Source organism: Lates calcarifer, linkage group LG17 (assembly GCF_001640805.2).
Source record: "Lates calcarifer isolate ASB-BC8 linkage group LG17, TLL_Latcal_v3, whole genome shotgun sequence".
NCBI classification, from domain to species: Eukaryota; Metazoa; Chordata; class Actinopteri; family Centropomidae; genus Lates; species Lates calcarifer.
Window position 1 is genome coordinate 15,973,559 of NC_066849.1, and position 17,876 is coordinate 15,991,434.

At 40.0% G+C, this 17,876-nt stretch overlaps 1 protein-coding gene across 1 annotated transcript; it reads right to left on the reverse strand.

The window, feature by feature from the left end:
* Positions 1 to 6,569: 6,569 nt before the first annotated feature.
* nmur1a (neuromedin U receptor 1a) lies at positions 6,570 to 16,838 on the reverse strand. Its single transcript, XM_018672983.2, has 3 exons — positions 16,737 to 16,838; positions 10,075 to 11,032; positions 6,570 to 7,192 (listed from the first exon to the last, which is right to left on the reverse strand). Exons 2-3 carry the CDS (start codon positions 10,997 to 10,999, stop codon positions 6,762 to 6,764), a joined length of 1,356 nt encoding a protein of 451 aa, XP_018528499.1. The 5' UTR covers positions 11,000 to 11,032; positions 16,737 to 16,838; the 3' UTR covers positions 6,570 to 6,761.
* Positions 16,839 to 17,876: the final 1,038 nt, after the last annotated feature.

Genomic DNA, 17,876 nt, shown 5'->3' on the forward strand with positions numbered 1-17,876 from the left:
CAGAAATACCTGCAGAGAGAGACAGAAGAGGAGAGAGAAATGGAAGAGCACAATACTATGGGAAAGGGAAGATATTGAGTTAGTAACATGTATTTATGGGATATGTATCCATACAGTGGAGAGAGAAAGAGAGAGAGAGAAGCTTAGTGCATCATGGGAGATCTCTCAGCAGTCTAGGCCTACAGCAGCATAACTAAGGGATGGTTCAAGCCTGAGCCAACCCCAACTATAAGCTTTATCAAAAAGGAAAGTTTTAAGCCTACTCTTAAAGGTACAGAAAGTGTCTGCCTCCCGGACCAAAACTGGGAGAAGGTTTCATAGTAGAGGAGCCTGATAACTGAAGGCTCTGCCTCCCATTTCGACTCTTGGAAACTCTGGGAACCACCAGTAAACCAGCATTCTGGGAGCGCAGAGTCCTAGTGGGATTGTAGGGGACTATGAGATCTTTAAGATAAGATGGAGCCTGACCATTAAGGGCTTTGTAAGTGAGAAAGGAGGATTTTGACATAGGGTAGGGTAGGCATTTGTCAGAAAATGTTGATGTCTGATGTACTGTGTGTGTATAGGCATTATGTACTGATAATGTAAAAATATCCTGCTTATTTCCTACTACCTTTGAAAGGTGTATTGTAGAATAAAAGTTAGATACATTCTGTGGCTTTGAGTGATATGCTGGCAATGATTTTAGAAGAGCACATTTTTGCATATGTTACCAGTTAGGTTACTGGTGAATCTAACCAGGGAAATTTCAAAAAAGTGGATCATACTACCTCATTGTTTCTTTTGTCTCTGGTAAACAATATATATAGGAAAAAAAAGAATTTTATATATTTGCCATTTTGCATTGCATGTTGGACTGCTTATTGCCTGGCAATCACCAACCAATTGTCATTTTTGCACTAAAGAGAGAGTCTCTTAATTTTATTTAGTTCCTTCATTTGTATAGCCTTCATTTGTGTGCACTAATAAGTAGTATTAAAAAATGTTTCATTGTTAAGTGATAAAAACTTTTTTTTTTTTTTTGCTCACAAATAAGCTGTTTTTTAGTCCAAAAATGCAGAGCTGCCTCAGCCATGTCTGGGACATTTGCTATACAGTTCAGTCTAACACATATTTATAGACAGAAAGTGGTGAAGCTGAGTGCTATGGCAGTCAGTTAATACTCACATCAACTGCATTGTGTAAGGTGAATAGAAGAACAGAGGAGATTAAGTGTGTCCTTTAATCTTCAAGATGTTTCCTCTAAGTGGCTTATTCATGTTGACCTTACACCGCAGTGGTGTGATTTTATATTCAAGGCCGAAAAGAGTAATTTGAAAGCCCTAACAAGCATTTGAGGCAATCACATCAAACCACAGCCTCAGATGAAGCACCCTCATTATTCATCTAACTGAGGGCCAAGAGATCACATGAGATGCCTCCAAGATGGATATTTGTGCCATGCAAATGTCCTACATGTAGGATTTTTTTTCTCCCTAGGCGGCTTAGCTTGTGCAATAGTATCCTAACTGAAATATTCATGAGAAGAAGGCATGTGCACTGTAATAAGTGTAGGTATATGTGGAGTTCCAGGCTATGCTTTGTCACTTGAGGTCATGATAAAGATAGATAAATGAGCAGCAAACAGTGAGACTGAAATCATCAGATGTTCAGATTGGTCAGATGAATCATGAAACGCTTTATTTTTTTATTTTGTCAGAACAAGTTTATTAGTATTATTGCTCATTCTGTAATCACTAAAAGGTGTAATGCCCACACACATTTCCTCGGTAAGACAGGGCAGCTTTAATAGTACACTTGAAATTTATGGCATGTTAGGTTAACGGTGTAGTTGTTGTCAGACCACACCTCTGCATTGAATGTCATCCTTGTTATACATCAGATCTCAGATACATGTTTACTGAAGGCCTTGCACCTGATACAAATGACTTTTCAGCTGTTTAGCCCTCAGCAGAACATATAAATGCAGTGTCAGCTAAGTGCTAAACAAAACAACAAATGATTTAATAATACTACAGTAAAATACTGAAGAAATATTGGGGTGAGATGGGTAAGTTACAGTCCAGACTTTTTGGAGGCAGAAAGAAGAGAGTTCAAAATGACAAAGCCTGATGGTTGATTTGGAGGCTAGGCAGGTGTTGTAAATGATGCAGCTGGTCACGATGCTCTCAATGATGCCTAAGTACAAGAACCACATGATGGGTGCTGGGTCTCTTGCTCTCTCTGGCTACCAGAGGAAGTAGAGACATTCCTGGGCCTTCTTGGTCAGTGATACAGTGTTATTAGTTCAGGAGAGGTCCTCTGTGATGTGCACACCCAGAAACAGGTGTACGGCAGTACTGTCAGCAGGGGGTATTGGGTGTGGGCCCCCAGGAAGTCAGTGATAATCCTTTGTTTTCACTGCATTTAGGGAAAGATTGATCATTCAATCACTTCCAGTGTCCAGAAATGGCTACCTTTCAGTCTGTCTTTGCCTCAAAGAGCCAATGTACCATCTGCACAGATGTTAGCTGTAGCTAGCTAAATGACTTTGGTACCTGTCTCAAACCTGTCTTTTTCTTCTAATCTTTCTACTAGCAAAGTGGAGTCATTAAGTTTTAGAAAAGGCATTGATTTTTTTAACAAGCACAAACACATCTTCGCCTCAGTGTTTGCTGTAAAGTGAATAGGCATCAGTATGCGTTCCATCAGCCTAAATGTGCTATATGTGCCAAATATTTCACTAGGCCTAATAACTAGGTTCTTCTGATCTGTAAGGTCACACAGAGACACATTATCATCAGACTATGACAAAATGTGACCATCCTCTGGTATGAGTTAAAGGATCCTCAGCTGAGGATTTCATGTGAGTATAACATTATAAATGCTAATGCTGAGCTTTTCAAAGTAATGAGAAGTTTAATTCAGAATATCAAATATTTTATTATCACATTTAAATGGCTGGTATAGTCAGAGACCCAGTTTGATCTAAAGTAGCTCAGCTATACTTTGCATGAATTTCTAATGCAGTTACTATTCTGAAAAAGCACACCGTGTGATGGACAAGGACACAATCTTGGCATTCACTATATCATTGGCTTTTTATCATCTTGCAGCCCATCTTCAGGTTAATGTAATGACACTTCGCACTTCGTATATGAAAGCCCATATTATGAAAGCCCACAAGAGTTAAGATCACATGTAGATTGAGTCTGATTACACCGGTCAGGTTTGGCCACCAGCCATATTATTGGTACACCACACAATTACTGCTTCACACCTACAACCACAGTTGTAAGATACAAGACAAACCTGACCGTGAATGCAGCCCCTTGGTAGATAAACTGTCACTTGATATATGACCAGGCATCCTATTTATGTACACTAGGCTCCTGAAGACGCTTCATCCTTACTAAATATTATATAGTCATGCAGGTTCATGCTCTTGGCAATCCCCTGTGCAGTCTGGCATCAAACATGGCACGAAATGGGATTGGAGTGTCTGTATTTCCAGAGACCGTTTGCTATCCAGCCGCTGCCAGTCACAAAAGTGCCTGGGGCATTACTTCAGGACTTTATTTTGTGGTTTTCTGCACATCACCTGGATTTACACCTTAGTGAGAGAGGAACTCGACATCTGTGCCTTCGTCAGTACAGTAGCAAATCAGTAGCATTTCCTCACCACTGCTTTGGCAAACAACATCACACAAAAAGATGACAGGTCTAGGGCCATTAGATGTGGCACTTTACAGCATTTAGCAGAGAGGTTATCCCTCTGGCTCTTTTCTGCTGCTGCAGTGATATGATCCCATGTGAACTATTTAGCACAACAGTGTCTGCAACAAACACTTCTTCTATGATTCTTCCATGATATGATTATTGTAAGAGACTAGTGGTAATGGAGCATACCAAAGTTCTTTGATAAAGCCTGGTGGATGATAATTTTGTGATGGTATTTTGTCCTAAAAATGTTATTTTTCATAAATACAAACATGCTGTGTAGCTGGCAAAACATACTCTTTACTCTACTTTTTTTTTTACTAGATGCAGAGAATACATTTTTGTGTTTTTTATGTAGCTTACTAAAAAGTACTCATGCTGCAATAATGGCTGGTATATACTTGCAGTTAAAAATTAATTCAGAGCATTTACACTTGTTTCAACTCTTAAGAGTACAGATATTTTAAATGATGGAACAACAGTCGAATAAAGTGACCCTTGCACACAGCATTACATCTACAACAAAACTTTTACAGCCATGAGTCTCTCTCAGTGGAAGAGTAAATCTGTATTAGTAAAGTGAATGAGCCCTTTTCCTTTACATTGTTAAGGACGTACACATGAAAAATTGCAGCTGTTCCAGAGCACCTTGTGGCCAATAGTCCATACTGCTAATGATGGTGATAATGCCTATGGTCTGACAGTGCACTAGAGAAGAAGAAAGGTGCATCCATTACACTTTGCCTGAAGTGCAGATAGGGGATTAACAGCAGCTAAAACTACCCTGTGTTGCAGATGTTGTCAGCTCTGAGAGATTTGATCATTTTTAAATGCCTCCAAAAGCTATTCCCATTATGATTCTTCCCTTATAGAAGGGGCATCCTCAGTTAATACCTGTGAAGTCATGTCATGAGTGAGAAAATGGCTTCAGTGGACTTCCGACCTTTCTTCATGAATGGCTCTGAATAGCAAAGTGGGTATGGTGGATGTTGCCACTTATATTGTCATTGCATCCAATTACATTGTTGTAATTGAAGGAAAATGCTATTGTGTGTGAGGTAATTTCAGACTCCCTCCAACATGTTGGTTCATATCTGACCAGTACCGCTGCCACACAATGTGCTGTAGGCATTTCCATCACCCTGAAATCAATTTTTAAAAATCTTCACACAAGGTTGATAAATTATGCATTGTTTGAGAGCTCAAGTTTGAAGTCTCCTGATTCTGTCTGTGCAAAGCATTTTAAGATCATATCACTGCAGTAGCTGTTGACACTGAATTGGTTCAGACTTGTAGCTGGGTTCCTACCACAGGCCTTATATTCCCCATTTTATGCGAAAGAGAAAAAAATAGATGAGGCAAGACAACCTTACATTCTAACACTCATTTCTAACTTTTTGGTTGTAAAGAGTTATCTTTCAAAAGAGACCAGGGTGTTGACTATAATCAAAATGGTTTAAGAACAATGACCCTTTCATTTTGGGTACAGTATTGTCAGGCTTGTGCAACATGGAACTGTCTGGGAACAGATTTATATTGTTTGGTAACCTCCTCACCATTGTGTAACTCAGTATTAGGCTACTATTGTCATGAAAATGCTGGGCGTGTTCATATTTCCAATTTTACATTTTAAAGGAAAATATATTTACAGCCCTTCTGCTTGTAAGGTTCTCAACAGAAACAAAACTGTGTTATTTATTGTGGGATGTGGAAAACAGTGCAGGCTTTTGAGCTTTAGCCCTAATTTGAACTATAAGTTACTGAATTGTGGAACAAACTTTTTGGCAAATAGTTTTTATAGTTTTGTTTTAGCCTACTTACCTCCCAGATATGTTTTGCCACATGTGCCTTATGAAATCCCTGATAACTACTGGAAAGCATTTGAATTGCATTGTTCCCCGCACCGTACAAAACACAATGCAACACAGACAAATGGTAAAAATTATCTTTGAATTTGTTTTCATGCATAAAAAACAAGCCCATATATAAATATTTTATACTTAAGATTAACAGATCTTCAACAATTAAACCAAAAAAAGAAAAACAACCAAAAGCGGTGCAATTAAACTCCTATTGTTTGTCTTAGCTATAGATAACAGCATAAAGTACAGCACATTTCTTAACTGTATAACCATTAAAAGCAATTTACATTTAGCAAAAATTACTTTAATTCACACTTAAACACCAATGTAAACAGTACACAGGGCTGACAAGCATTTTTTGTTACCTAAACACAGACATTTCTGATTATATACAGAACTTATGATTTAATATAAATAATTACTCTACATACAGACCTTACATGACAGACCATTAGAAGAAGATATTCAATTTTCCAACATCTTATATGCATCTGCCATCAGTTTTTATACACATTTGTCCACTTTTAATGTTTAATGTGCCTCTGTAGTTAATGCAGAAACTCCCACCTTTAACTGTTGTTAATATTATACATACAAAGTCTTTTGTTAAGATTCTTTCACTGAGTTCCACACATTCTTTCTGTACATGACAAACTATCTATATAAAACTATAAACTATAAACTATATGTTTTCAACCTCTTTCTGGTTTGGAACAACTTTTGTATTCATCAGTCCTCTTCCCCCGTAGCAGGATTTTTTGTAAACTGAATCTTCATCATTTACACATACAATATTTCCCCAAATGGAATTACAGAGAATGCTTTCATTGAGATGGCTTTCATATATTGAACATTAGTTGTCATTCATGCTGACAATCTGAAGCAGGAATTCTGGTGTGCAATTCTTTGTATTATTTCCCATTACTGGAGAGTGTGTTCAAGTGTGCTCAAACCTGTTTGAAAATGTGGCACTGCAAGAAGTTTAAACTTAACTAACTAAACTCAACTTAACTGTGATTTGCTGAGTTACAGATAAAGTTTTCATGTTGACAGTTATTCTGCAGTCTGACAGTTTCAGCAGAAGAGTGTGCTTTTTGTCCCTGCAGTTCTTCCACTTAGACTATTTTAGGTGTTTGGCTGATGTACCAGTTCAAAGTGGATGTTGATGACAGCTGATGGATGCACTGACTCAGAATCTTTTTAAACACCATGCTGCCCTACCGACAAACCTTGACAAACCCCTGAAGTTGGAAAGGTGGTCTCATCCTTCATCCTCACTTCCCTTTCTTCTTCTACCTCAGCCTCGATGACAGCGGCTCCATTGCTGAGCGGCGCATCACTCAGAGTGCTGCGGAGCGTTACTCGTGTGACGCTAAGCGAGTATTTTCTTGGAGTAATGTGATGTGACCGATGGCACATGACCTCCTTGAACATTTCCCTGAAGCGTGTGGACATGAGGTTGTACAGGATCGGGTTGACCGCTGAGCTGAGGTAGAAAAACACTCCGGAGATGATGTGCACATACCCGAAAATTTCTATATGGTTGTCGGTCCAGTCGCTGATGAAACTCCACATGAGGCGGTCGGTGTGAAACGGGGCCCAGCAGATCCCAAAAACCACCACTAAAACGACTGGAAAAACAGCAAGAGAGAGAAAAAGCCAATGAGAGTCACAGTTAGAGGTGATTTTAATGGCAGTGCATTGATTGATGTCACCAACATATTCTCTCTGTTCTCAGTTAAATTGTCCCTCTGGGAGCAGTGTGTCAATAATGTAGAGAATCTCTGTGCTGGGCACACAGCTTTTGGTTCTGAACATCAGTGTTAAAGACATTTATAGACTCATAATCGGAAAATGTGTCTTTGAAGTCCTTGTTCATATCACTGCATGGGTCCAATTACTTGTTCTTAACACTGGTTTTTGAGAGGTTCTCATAAAAGAGCTTGACTGTAGGACACAACATCAACAATCAAAAGCAGAATAAAATGCATGAAAGTCGAAGGAGGAGACTTTTCAAAGTGCCAGCCTACATTTCCACCTCTGTCATTGTGGTTTGAAGGTTAATTGTGCATTTTATGTGAGGGACAGGTTATTATTCTTTCTCTTAGAGTTCTTGAATGGAAGTACTGTGCACAAAAATGAGTGAATTAACAATAGTCTTCTGTAAAAGATTGCAATGAAAGGTTGTGTACTGCTCCCTGCAAACTATTCCAAAGTTCCACAACAGGTTAGAAATGGTTAACTGTAAGATCTTAGGTTGTGCAGCTCAATGTGATCTCACAGGACTGTATACAAATACCACACCACTTTTAAGACTTTCTGTGTGTCTCATTTGTAGACATTTTAAGCTTTTCGCTTTTTTTTTTGGTTATGGGTAAAATGACACACGAAATAAAAAAAAGCATAGATATGGCGCACAGAATGACTTGGGTGTTATTCATAAACTATTTCATGAGACTGGCGTTGTAGGTTGTTATGCAGAAAGCATATCCCATAAATCACAGATTGGTCTGATAGATAAAACTGAGGTTGTGAGATGTTTGGCTGTGTGGTTAGAGGTAAAGCAGTCTCTCCAGAGTCATATTTATATCAAAATATCAAATGTAACACAATGTGTGCCTTGACTTTGGATATTGATATAGAGAATTATAAGAACATTTACCTGTTCTTAAGACTTTCTGTGGTATTGCAGTGTCACAGACCTTTATTTGTCCAGAAAATTGTTCAGGTGAAAGGAACAAGTGCCTACTGCTCATTCCTTGGCAGCTGGAGCTCTTTGTGGTTCCATCATTGAAAGTAGTTACAGACCTTTCCGACTGTGGGGATACGAACTGCATACATTCTCTGACCTTTAATTTCCAGTCTTTCAGGTACTTTAATATTCAGATTTTTTTAAGGTAGACAATATGATTCTAAATTTTGCACTTCATGCAAAAACATGGAAAAATATTTCTTGAAGGAATGTGGTATCCCCAGAGGCCTCATTGTTAATGTTTCTGAGGAGAAGTGTATCCGAGACTGTGAATAGATGACTGAATTTTTATGGCTGTTCCAGGGGGGAGGGGGTTCAATAGATTCAACAGAGTCTCAACATCTCCACCTGTACAGCCAAGCATCTGAATGCATGTAAATCAAAGTCATAGGGTTATATCAAAATAAGGTATAGATTAGCATCTGCACCTGCGCTACAGATGACATTTACCTCTACCTTTGCTTTCACCTCAACCACTGAGTAATACAAACACACATGTGGGCTGCATCATTAAGCTGATATGACAGACTGTGATGAACCCTGTTAGATTTTAATGTGCCTGTTTCAGATGGAGGAAATTATCTAATATGTTCTGCTTGATTGATGCTGCCTTTAATTATCATATCATCAATATTTATCCATGCTCATTAGCATCAATAAAATACAGCTGGGAAAAATGTATTGCAACATGAATTATGCTTTTATCAATGTCATATTTTATCATATTTCCATTCCTCCTAGATCACAATTCATTTATTTAGGGTTGCAACTAATGGTTATTTTACTTTTACTTTTTTTTGTCTAAAAATGTAACAAAAAATGCCTCCTTCTTCAGCTCCGCACCTATCATCAATCCACTCATCAAACCAGCAGTGTAAGAACCCTGTCTCCTCACCCACTGTTCCACCAAACTCTGTGGTAGTCGCTTACTTGGCCAATCTAGCCAATACTTGAATTATTTCCTGTGTTTTCCTCGTGCCGTTTTTTCACGTGTGTTCAGGGTTCCCTGTGTCCCCCTTCCTATCGTGTCTCCTCTTCCACCATGCCACTTCTACCTCCCAGCTCCACTCATCTGCCTGCCCTCTGCTTCAGTCTGCCTCCCATCTCCCCCACCATAACCATTGCCCTTAATCGTACAATAAACCCACTTTCTCCCTATCCCCTTGTGTCTAACAAGCCGCAACACATTTATTTAAAATTTGTTCTCCACTCTGAGTGTTTCTCGCTGTTTCCATCTTGTTCCTTGAGAAGGATTTGCTGCTTCTCATATAAAATAAATGAAAGCCAATGGTTCCCCCTAGTCTGTGCTAGTTAGTGGGGCTGTCTCCCCTTCATTATCTCTAAGAAGCCCAGAGGAATGGTGCAGGGCTGTGAGCAATGTCCCCTCTAAGCTGCGCGCCTGTGCAATTGCGCACTGCTCTCGCTTTCTCCGCGCACAGCAAAACTACGTAGCGCATAAAATTACCGTGTGCGACAGTGTGCATGTCTGATGTTGCTCAAAGTGGTCCAAGGAATTCTCAGGGAGTTTGTATGTATGCTCAGACACATGAAAAATTAGGGGGAACATTTGCTGTGAGGCGCTTTTGGTGGCACTCAGTAGTGCAGATTCACATAACGTACTCTGGCCCAACGTAACATACTCTGGCCCAAAAGGCATTTTTACCCCAAACACAGTCATTGCAAACAAGTGGAAAAGACTGTTGGTAAATAAAAAAAAGTAAAAACTATGGCAATGACAGATGAAGAAAATTTGATACTCACACAACATTTTAGTGACCTGCCGGCGACGTGCCTTCTGCTGTTGTGTGCGGATGTTACAGAAGCTGTCCTGTCCAAATCCCGACTTTGCCTCCAGCGCCTGATGCATCTTCTCGCGCTTCAGCTGCAGCCCAATCAGCATGTAGAGGGCACTGATGGTGAGCATGGGCAGAATGAAGAACAGCAAAGTGGTCACCTGGATGGTCAGGTTGTACACCCAGCGTGGTTTCACCAGCGTACACACTGCCGAGTCAGGGATCTCCCTGTTTAGGACCCCATCAGGGCCTGTGGAGCAACTGTCAAGGATGGTGATCCCATGTAGACTTGTGTTGGGAATAGCGCACATCACCGACACACCCCACACTGTAAGGATGACCCGTTTGGCGTGGGTGCGTGTCACAACATACTTTGCTCTCAGTGGGTGCACCACGGCAATGTAACGTTCAACACTCAGCGCTGTCACGTTGAGGATGGACGCCAAGCAGACAGTCTCAAACAGGAAGGTTTTAAAGTAGCAACCTCCCTTCCCCAGGAGAAAGGGGTAGTTCTGCCACAGCTCGTACAGCTCCAGCGGCATGCCGAGCAAAAGCACCAGCAGGTCTGACACTGCCAGGCTGAACAGGTAGTAGTTTGTTGGTGTCCACATCACCTTGTTGCGTGCAATGACAGTACACGTCAGCACATTCCCCACCACGCCTACCATAAAGACGATCAGGTAGATGAGGCAGACGGGGAGGAACACAGGTGATCGACGAGGACCCAGATATTTTTCCAGGCTGTCTTTCTCAGCGTATGGCAAACATCTATTATCCAGATTGATGTGGCTGACATTCAGGCCAGGGGTCAGATTGGTACACATTACCCCTGGAGGACAAAGCCAGACAATTTTTTCACTCAATAGATCAAAGGACCAGTTGTAAGTTGACATCCTGCTGAAGTAGTCGCAGTAGACTATCGTTATCTGAGGGAAAAAAAAGATAAAATCATTTGAATTTAAATGCCATTTTAGTGCAAAAGTTTAACAGTCCCACACAAGAATAAAGACTGTGGTCGGTAATGACATTTATACAAAACAGATTTCTAATTATAGTTAAACAGGAATCAAAGTTTTGATGATCATTGCAGATGCATGTGCCCTCAACAAATGAGGAAGGAACTGTTTCACATCTTGACATTCATCTCTCTCCATCATGTTTCCTGACCAATTCCCCAAACTCTGAATTAGATTAACTATGATTGCTGTTTCTGCCAATGAGTTTTGAATTCACTTCTGACAGGAGACTGAGTGATTGAAATAGCTTGGGTTGCCATCTCTTTCCTGCCCTTGTAGTAGAGCTTAAGATCTCAAGAAGCTTTGCTGCTGTGCTTTGACGAACTCCAACATGCTGGATTTTCTTGAAAGTAACTTGCAAAGTAACATCATAAAACAGATTGTTTTGATTGTGTTGATGTCAGCCACTATGCTATAAAACACAGTCAACCAGACTAATCTGCACAGAGACAAGCTCTAGTAGGAGACTGTTACTATTCTCTATTTTTCATGTTGTCAACAATAAGGAAACAGTGGACGTGGTGCTATGTGTCAACTAAAGATGTAATTTTTTAAAAGCTGCTCTTCCAGTGCAAAAGTTTATTGTTTTGGTTCTGTCTCACCACAGAAGCTCTACCAAGAAAGCTCTGATGAACCCACTGTACGCTACCTATTTAGCCCCAAAGAACAGAGACTAGTTGGTGAACGTAGTAGAGCATGTAGCAGTTAAAGAGCCATATATATTTCTCTGGAAATATATATGGCTCTTTCATTTGGCTGAAATAAGAATGCTAATGAGTGTTAATGTTGCTCTACATTTACAGCCTGTTGCACTGCCCACAAGTGGCCAGAAAAATGCAGATATTAAAATGGATCTTAAATAGTTGTTGTTTTGTTTGTTTTTTAAAGGGCTATGTGATTTCTTACAACAGCAGGTCATAGTAGTTTTTAATGTATTTTACTGAAATAGGAATAAATTGTAGGGTGGCATGGCGGTGCCTCACAACAAGAAGGTTCTGGGTTTAAGACCCAGTTCAGGCCCGGGGCTTTTCTGTGTGGAGTTTGCATGTTCTCTCTGTTCCTGCATGGGTTCTCTCCGGGTACTCCAGCTTCCTCCCACAATCCAAAGACATGCACGTTAGGTTAGACTCCAGCCCCCCCCACGACCCTTAACAGATAAGTGTTATAGATAATGGATGGAATAAATTGTGCATTTGTGGGGGACTACTTTTCATTGAGAAGAACACATACACAGTGCCTGTCTTCATAGTAATGAAGAAACATGTTACCCAGTTTGATAGTGTGGCTCACTGATGTGTCTTTGTTAGCTCTGAACAGTGGAGGTCTATGACACAGAGGAATAAACTACTGTATATCAGGCTTCATGTACACAGCCAATACTTTTCAGCAGAATTAATTCATTGTTGGCTTTGTTGTTTTCATTTGATCCACTGACAGTAGATTTCTCTGAACAGTCCAGTCAGTGTATATGCTGGATAGCTTTGGAACAAGAGCACAGCATTCGTCAAGCTGGTGGCTTATTATTCCCATTACCGCGGGCCCTTGAAGCCCAGTGGGTGGAGGATTGCAATGTCAGTGACAGTGGTGGGAGCTCCATGCTTGTGTGACTCAGTACATAATGAATGGCACTGGTGCTGTTATGATTTTTTTTCCCAGTGGGGAAATCTACTCTATTAGCTGTACTGCACTGTATGTGCTTGCAGCACTGAGTCACTAGATTAAAGTGACCCAGGATGGTAGATGTAACAGTATTATGTACCCTACAACCGACAGCCAGCTTCCTTCCCCAGGGCTGGGGGCAGCAGATGAGGAGGAAACCTTGCCTCATGAAGCATAAATAAAATGCTAGAAATATCAGGAAAAAAAGGAAAATGAATAGGAGAGAAAAGACAAAATAAAAGAAACAAGGAAAATACTATAACACCAGGGGACCTTGGACACCATAAGACACCTCTGCCAGGAAAAATTAACAGATTTCATTTAATTTCCTTTTTGTTTGTTTGTTTCTTGTTTTCATTTCTCTTTTCTTATTTAATTATTTACTTATGGTTTTACATCTCTAACAATCCCGCTACCCCCATTCACCCCTCAAGAAAGCAAATATCCCAAAATGTCTAACTACCCTATTTCTTTAAAGGCGCCTCAACATCATTAATAAGAGAGTGCTACCACCGCACTTTCACTACCTGGACCACATTTCTCTTGCTAGTCTATGGATCAAAACCAAAGACCTTTCTTTAACCTTTAGGCCACTGCTTGAGCATTAGAGGTGCAGGGACAAATCAGCAGATTCTCGTTGCCAGCAGTATGTCCTTGAAAAGTAGTGTACCTCCTGTTCAAAGGAACACACATCAGAAAGCAGTGACTCGTCATATGTGAAATCTTTGAGGCCTTTGAAGTTCCTGTCGAAGGCTAAGAAATATTAATACTGATATTAACTATATGCTTGGGTGACAGTCTTTATAGGAACTTGGTCACGATGAAAGTTAAGAACATCTGTTGTGGATAATTCCATCATTAAATGACTGTCTGCATGTGTAAGATTGTCTTTGCATTCTGAGGAACCTGTTCATCAGCTGAATGTAAATTTGAAAAATCTCTGTCTCTGGCACAGTCTTTCCCTCCTCTGCTATATTATGTATTTTATCAGGATGCATCTCATGTCTGTTGAGCAAAGCCTTCAATCCAGGCAGAGGATGAGCTTGAAACACAATCACTGGTAAGACATGTTGGCAGTGCATTGTAGAAATACATCCAGTGAAATAAAACAAACTGTATACCATTAACTATTCCCCAGTGGCTTCAGAGTGCAGCCACTGTACCATAAATGAGTTCTCTTGTCAATAGGATTTTCATACTAAAACACCAACTGTCCGTCAGGCCAGTTGTTACATGCATGCTCAAGCCTGAGCTCTGGGATCCAGCGGCATATTAACATTCAAGGTATGGGCCATATTCCAAGGAATAACAGAGTAGGCTTTATAAATATAGATACATTACTAAAGTGAATGTTTCAGTACAGGATCTACAATGAATTTCATGCATTTATGGATAACGCATCGTATCCTCCTCCCGAGCATTCTGTAAATTTCATTTATATTTTAGTTCAAAAGTTCAGTAACTCTAGATTATTTTTGTTGTTTTTGTTGTTGTGAATACTATGTACACACAAAAGTTTGTCTTAACTGTCTTCTGTGCAGCGGGTGCTGAGTTATAAATAATTACATATGTCCACAGTTGTTTATTTTTAAACATTCAACTATAAAAACATGTCTCTTAATGCTTCTAAAGTTAAATAATTGTCCTGCCCACCCTGAGAGTCATGACTTGTTATCACCTAAAATGAGTGAAACCAAGTCCTAAAACTAATGAATTAAAGTTTCTGTCTTGGAAAGGATTTGAAGCTGTTGCATTTGATCACCTGTTGGCCACAGATGGGAATCTAGATTATACCTCACTGATCCCCGCAAGGAAATTCATCCTCTGCTTTTGTATGTAATGATTTAAGGCCAGTGGGCAGTGCAGCTCTCACTTGAAGAACAAAGCCTCCATGTAGTCTCCACTTTTACCTCTGAAAACATACAATATATATCTATTTTCTAAGTTTTTGATGATTACACTTTCACAGTGGTTTTGTCTTTACAAGTCCTGTAGTGTACTGCTCATGACAAGCAGTATGCCAATCCAGTGGCTAAAAACACATTTAGCACTGGGTTAGCTACAAAACTTAGCAGCAATTGGTGAAAGCAGCTTTCACCCTGACACAAAAACACACATCCAGTGTACAACTCTCACTCCTTACATCAGAATCTGAAAAAACATCCATGCCCTTGCCCAGAAGCTGCTGCCAGTCTGTCACTGTTCTCATCCCAAGAGTGCATACATGTCTGTGCTTTTCATTTTCACCAGAATGATGCCATGAATAATCCAAATCACAAGTCCAAATCATGCTCATCTGCCTTGAGAAATGTCAGCAGACCAAAATAACATCCTGTTTTCCAGCTTTTGCACTAAAGTCGACATGACACTTCTTCCTACGAGAGCCAAAAATATCATTACTTTATGGGATGAAATGGGTTTAAGGACATGATAAGTGCATGAATGAATTGGTTCCGCTTAAGTAAGTAAGTAAATTTTATTGATACAGCTCCTTTCGAGAGCAGACGTTGCAACATGCTTCACAATAAGGTGTGGACTGCTTTTTAAAGGTGTCGTTGGTGTCCAAAGATCATGAGAGATCCAGAGTGTAGGAGCTACAACCTCAAAAGCACAGTCTCCTTTTGCCTTGAGCCTGGAGTGAGGAAGAACCAACAAACTCTGATCAGAGGACCTCAGACCTTAGCAGTAGCTCTTTAATATAGGCAGGTGCCTGCCCATGCAGGACGCTAAACATGATTAAAAGAATCTTGAACTGGATTCTGAATTTGATGGGAAGCTGGTATGAAGAAGTCACACTTTCTGCACTTTTATTCACTTTGATTGCATGTAATCAAGTGTCTGCAGTAATGGTAAAAACTCTGAATGTAGAATCGCTCAAGTCATTTTAAGCTATTACTTTAATAACACAGCAGACCTTTTTTTTAATCCATCTCTCTGTGAACATGCTGCTCCTTTCATGACATCATTTCATATTCCCACTCCCTCCTCACAATTATGACTCCAATATGTTGGTTTTCCTGATCACTATCAGTTTCTTTTTATTTGTACACTTCTCCGAGTCAGGAGAGTATAGGAGAGAAATGACAAACAACACAGGTCCTATTTGAGTTTAAACTCAGGCTATCTTATTCACATTGTGTGATTTCAGAATTCATGTGCCACTTGTCTTCAGAGAAGCAGATTTTTTAACAGAGATGCATTTATTTTACATAATTTTGTAGATTCACAACTCTAATTAAATTTTCGTGATTTTAATCCAGTTATGCTGAACTTGGCACTACTTTAACAAAAAGCCACCACTTAGATAAATTAAGGTGATACACTAGAAGCAAATTAAATTATAGCCTCAGTGTTGCAGCCTAAGCAAATCCTTTTTTGCTGGTTTCATGCACAAATAGTAAAGCAACACAAATATCCAATGCCTGATATGAAATGTAAATCAAGTCATTTATTAACCCTTGTGTTGTCCTTTGGGTCAAACTGACCCAACAGTGTGCCTTTGTGTGTGTTTGCGTGTGTGTGTGTGTAGTAGGATTTGTTGTTGTGCATGACATTCATGATTCTGAAGTGGTTATCTTTTGTTTTTGAATAATAGAAAGAAGAAAAAAGTATACAGAATACGAAGGGCAACAGGAGGGTTAAGAAAATGTCATAATAGAATGTCATTTTATTCTCTGTTCATATACAGTAGATCATAGCTTTTTAATGAGCCACTACGTGTTCACTTTCACATAGTATCTTAAGGACATTAACTGTGTTTTTTAACCTCATAATGTGACATCTATTATTTGTGACACAGTTGAAATAACCCTATCATTGAAAAAAAGTTTTTGAAAAGGAGAATTACCAAAAAGTAATAGGTTAATGCACTGGTTAAATACATGATTACATCCATCAGGACCTTCTCAGTGTTTGAAGCACTGCATGATTTCTATAGAAGTGTAAATATTCCTACCTCCAATATGTTCCCTTGTTGTTATTCCGTGGCGTAAACACAGATCAGTGTCTTGAGAGGTGTGTGAACAATGAGCTGCTCTCTCAGTCCACTCTCCTCCCGGTCTGTCGCTCTCTCTCCTCAAGCCCCACTCGCAATCAAACACATACATATAGTACGCACACACACACACTCACTCACTCACTCACTCACTCACTCACTCACTTTCTCTCTCTCTTTCTCTCTCTGTCATCGTCCCTCACCTCCACCCTCTCTATACCACACATGAACATGCAGACATTCAAGCCTGCATTTATGATTCTGCCCACACTTTCATTATAATTACTATAATGTTAATAGGATAATGATATGAGCTGTGTTCCTTTCACATTGAGGCACCACTCCTTCACTGCTGAGAGCAAAAAAAACCCCACCTGCATAGATATTGAGCTTTCAGTCAGTGTGTCATTTAGTCCACATTATTTTCCCACATTTTTCTCCTGCACCACACGTAAGGTGGAGTTTTCTTTGAATCTTAATGCAAGAACTGGGCATGGTTTTTGTTTTCTGTCTGTGGAGGGAAGCAGCAGTGACTCCCAAAGCATTGCAGTCAATTGGCAATCAACATCCATCTCATGCAGAGATGAACAGACATGAACGGATAGTAGTGGTATTACTGTACTGGCATTTGTGACTCTACCCCAGAAAGACACTGAACCTTGTCAAAGTAATAGCCACAGTGATGGACTGACAGCTGTCACCATCATCTAGCCAGACTCCACTGGGTAACGTTGGCATCATGATGCAGGAGGCCCAGTACTTTACATGAATGCAGGTGACAGACCTGCTGGAAGCTCTCCTGACAAGACTGAGACCTTCTTCAGGAGCTGCTGTGACCAAACTTTGAAAAGTCTCAGAAAAATAACCTAGGCTGCACACCTACACTACACATTGCCATCAGTCTCTACCTCTGCTGTATCTTTAGGCTCCGACCTCTGTGATCCAGGAGTGATGGAGCTGCACATGACACGGTCACTATGGGACAGAACGTCCATTGATAGAGATGGGTAAGCCGATCCTAGCCTCCTAGTTCTGAGGCTTTGACAGATTCACAAACACATAATCAAGGGCACAGTTAGCTCCCACCTTAAGCTCTCTCAG

Coding starts and splice junctions, on each gene's coding strand:
- nmur1a (XM_018672983.2), bottom strand. CDS start 10,999: ATGTCAACTTACAACTGGTCCTTTGATCTATTGAGTGAAAAAATTGTC. Junction 7,193..10,074: donor GCAGGTCACTAAAATGTTGT/GTGAGTATCAAA, acceptor CTGTTTTTCCAG/TCGTTTTAGTGGTGGTTTTT.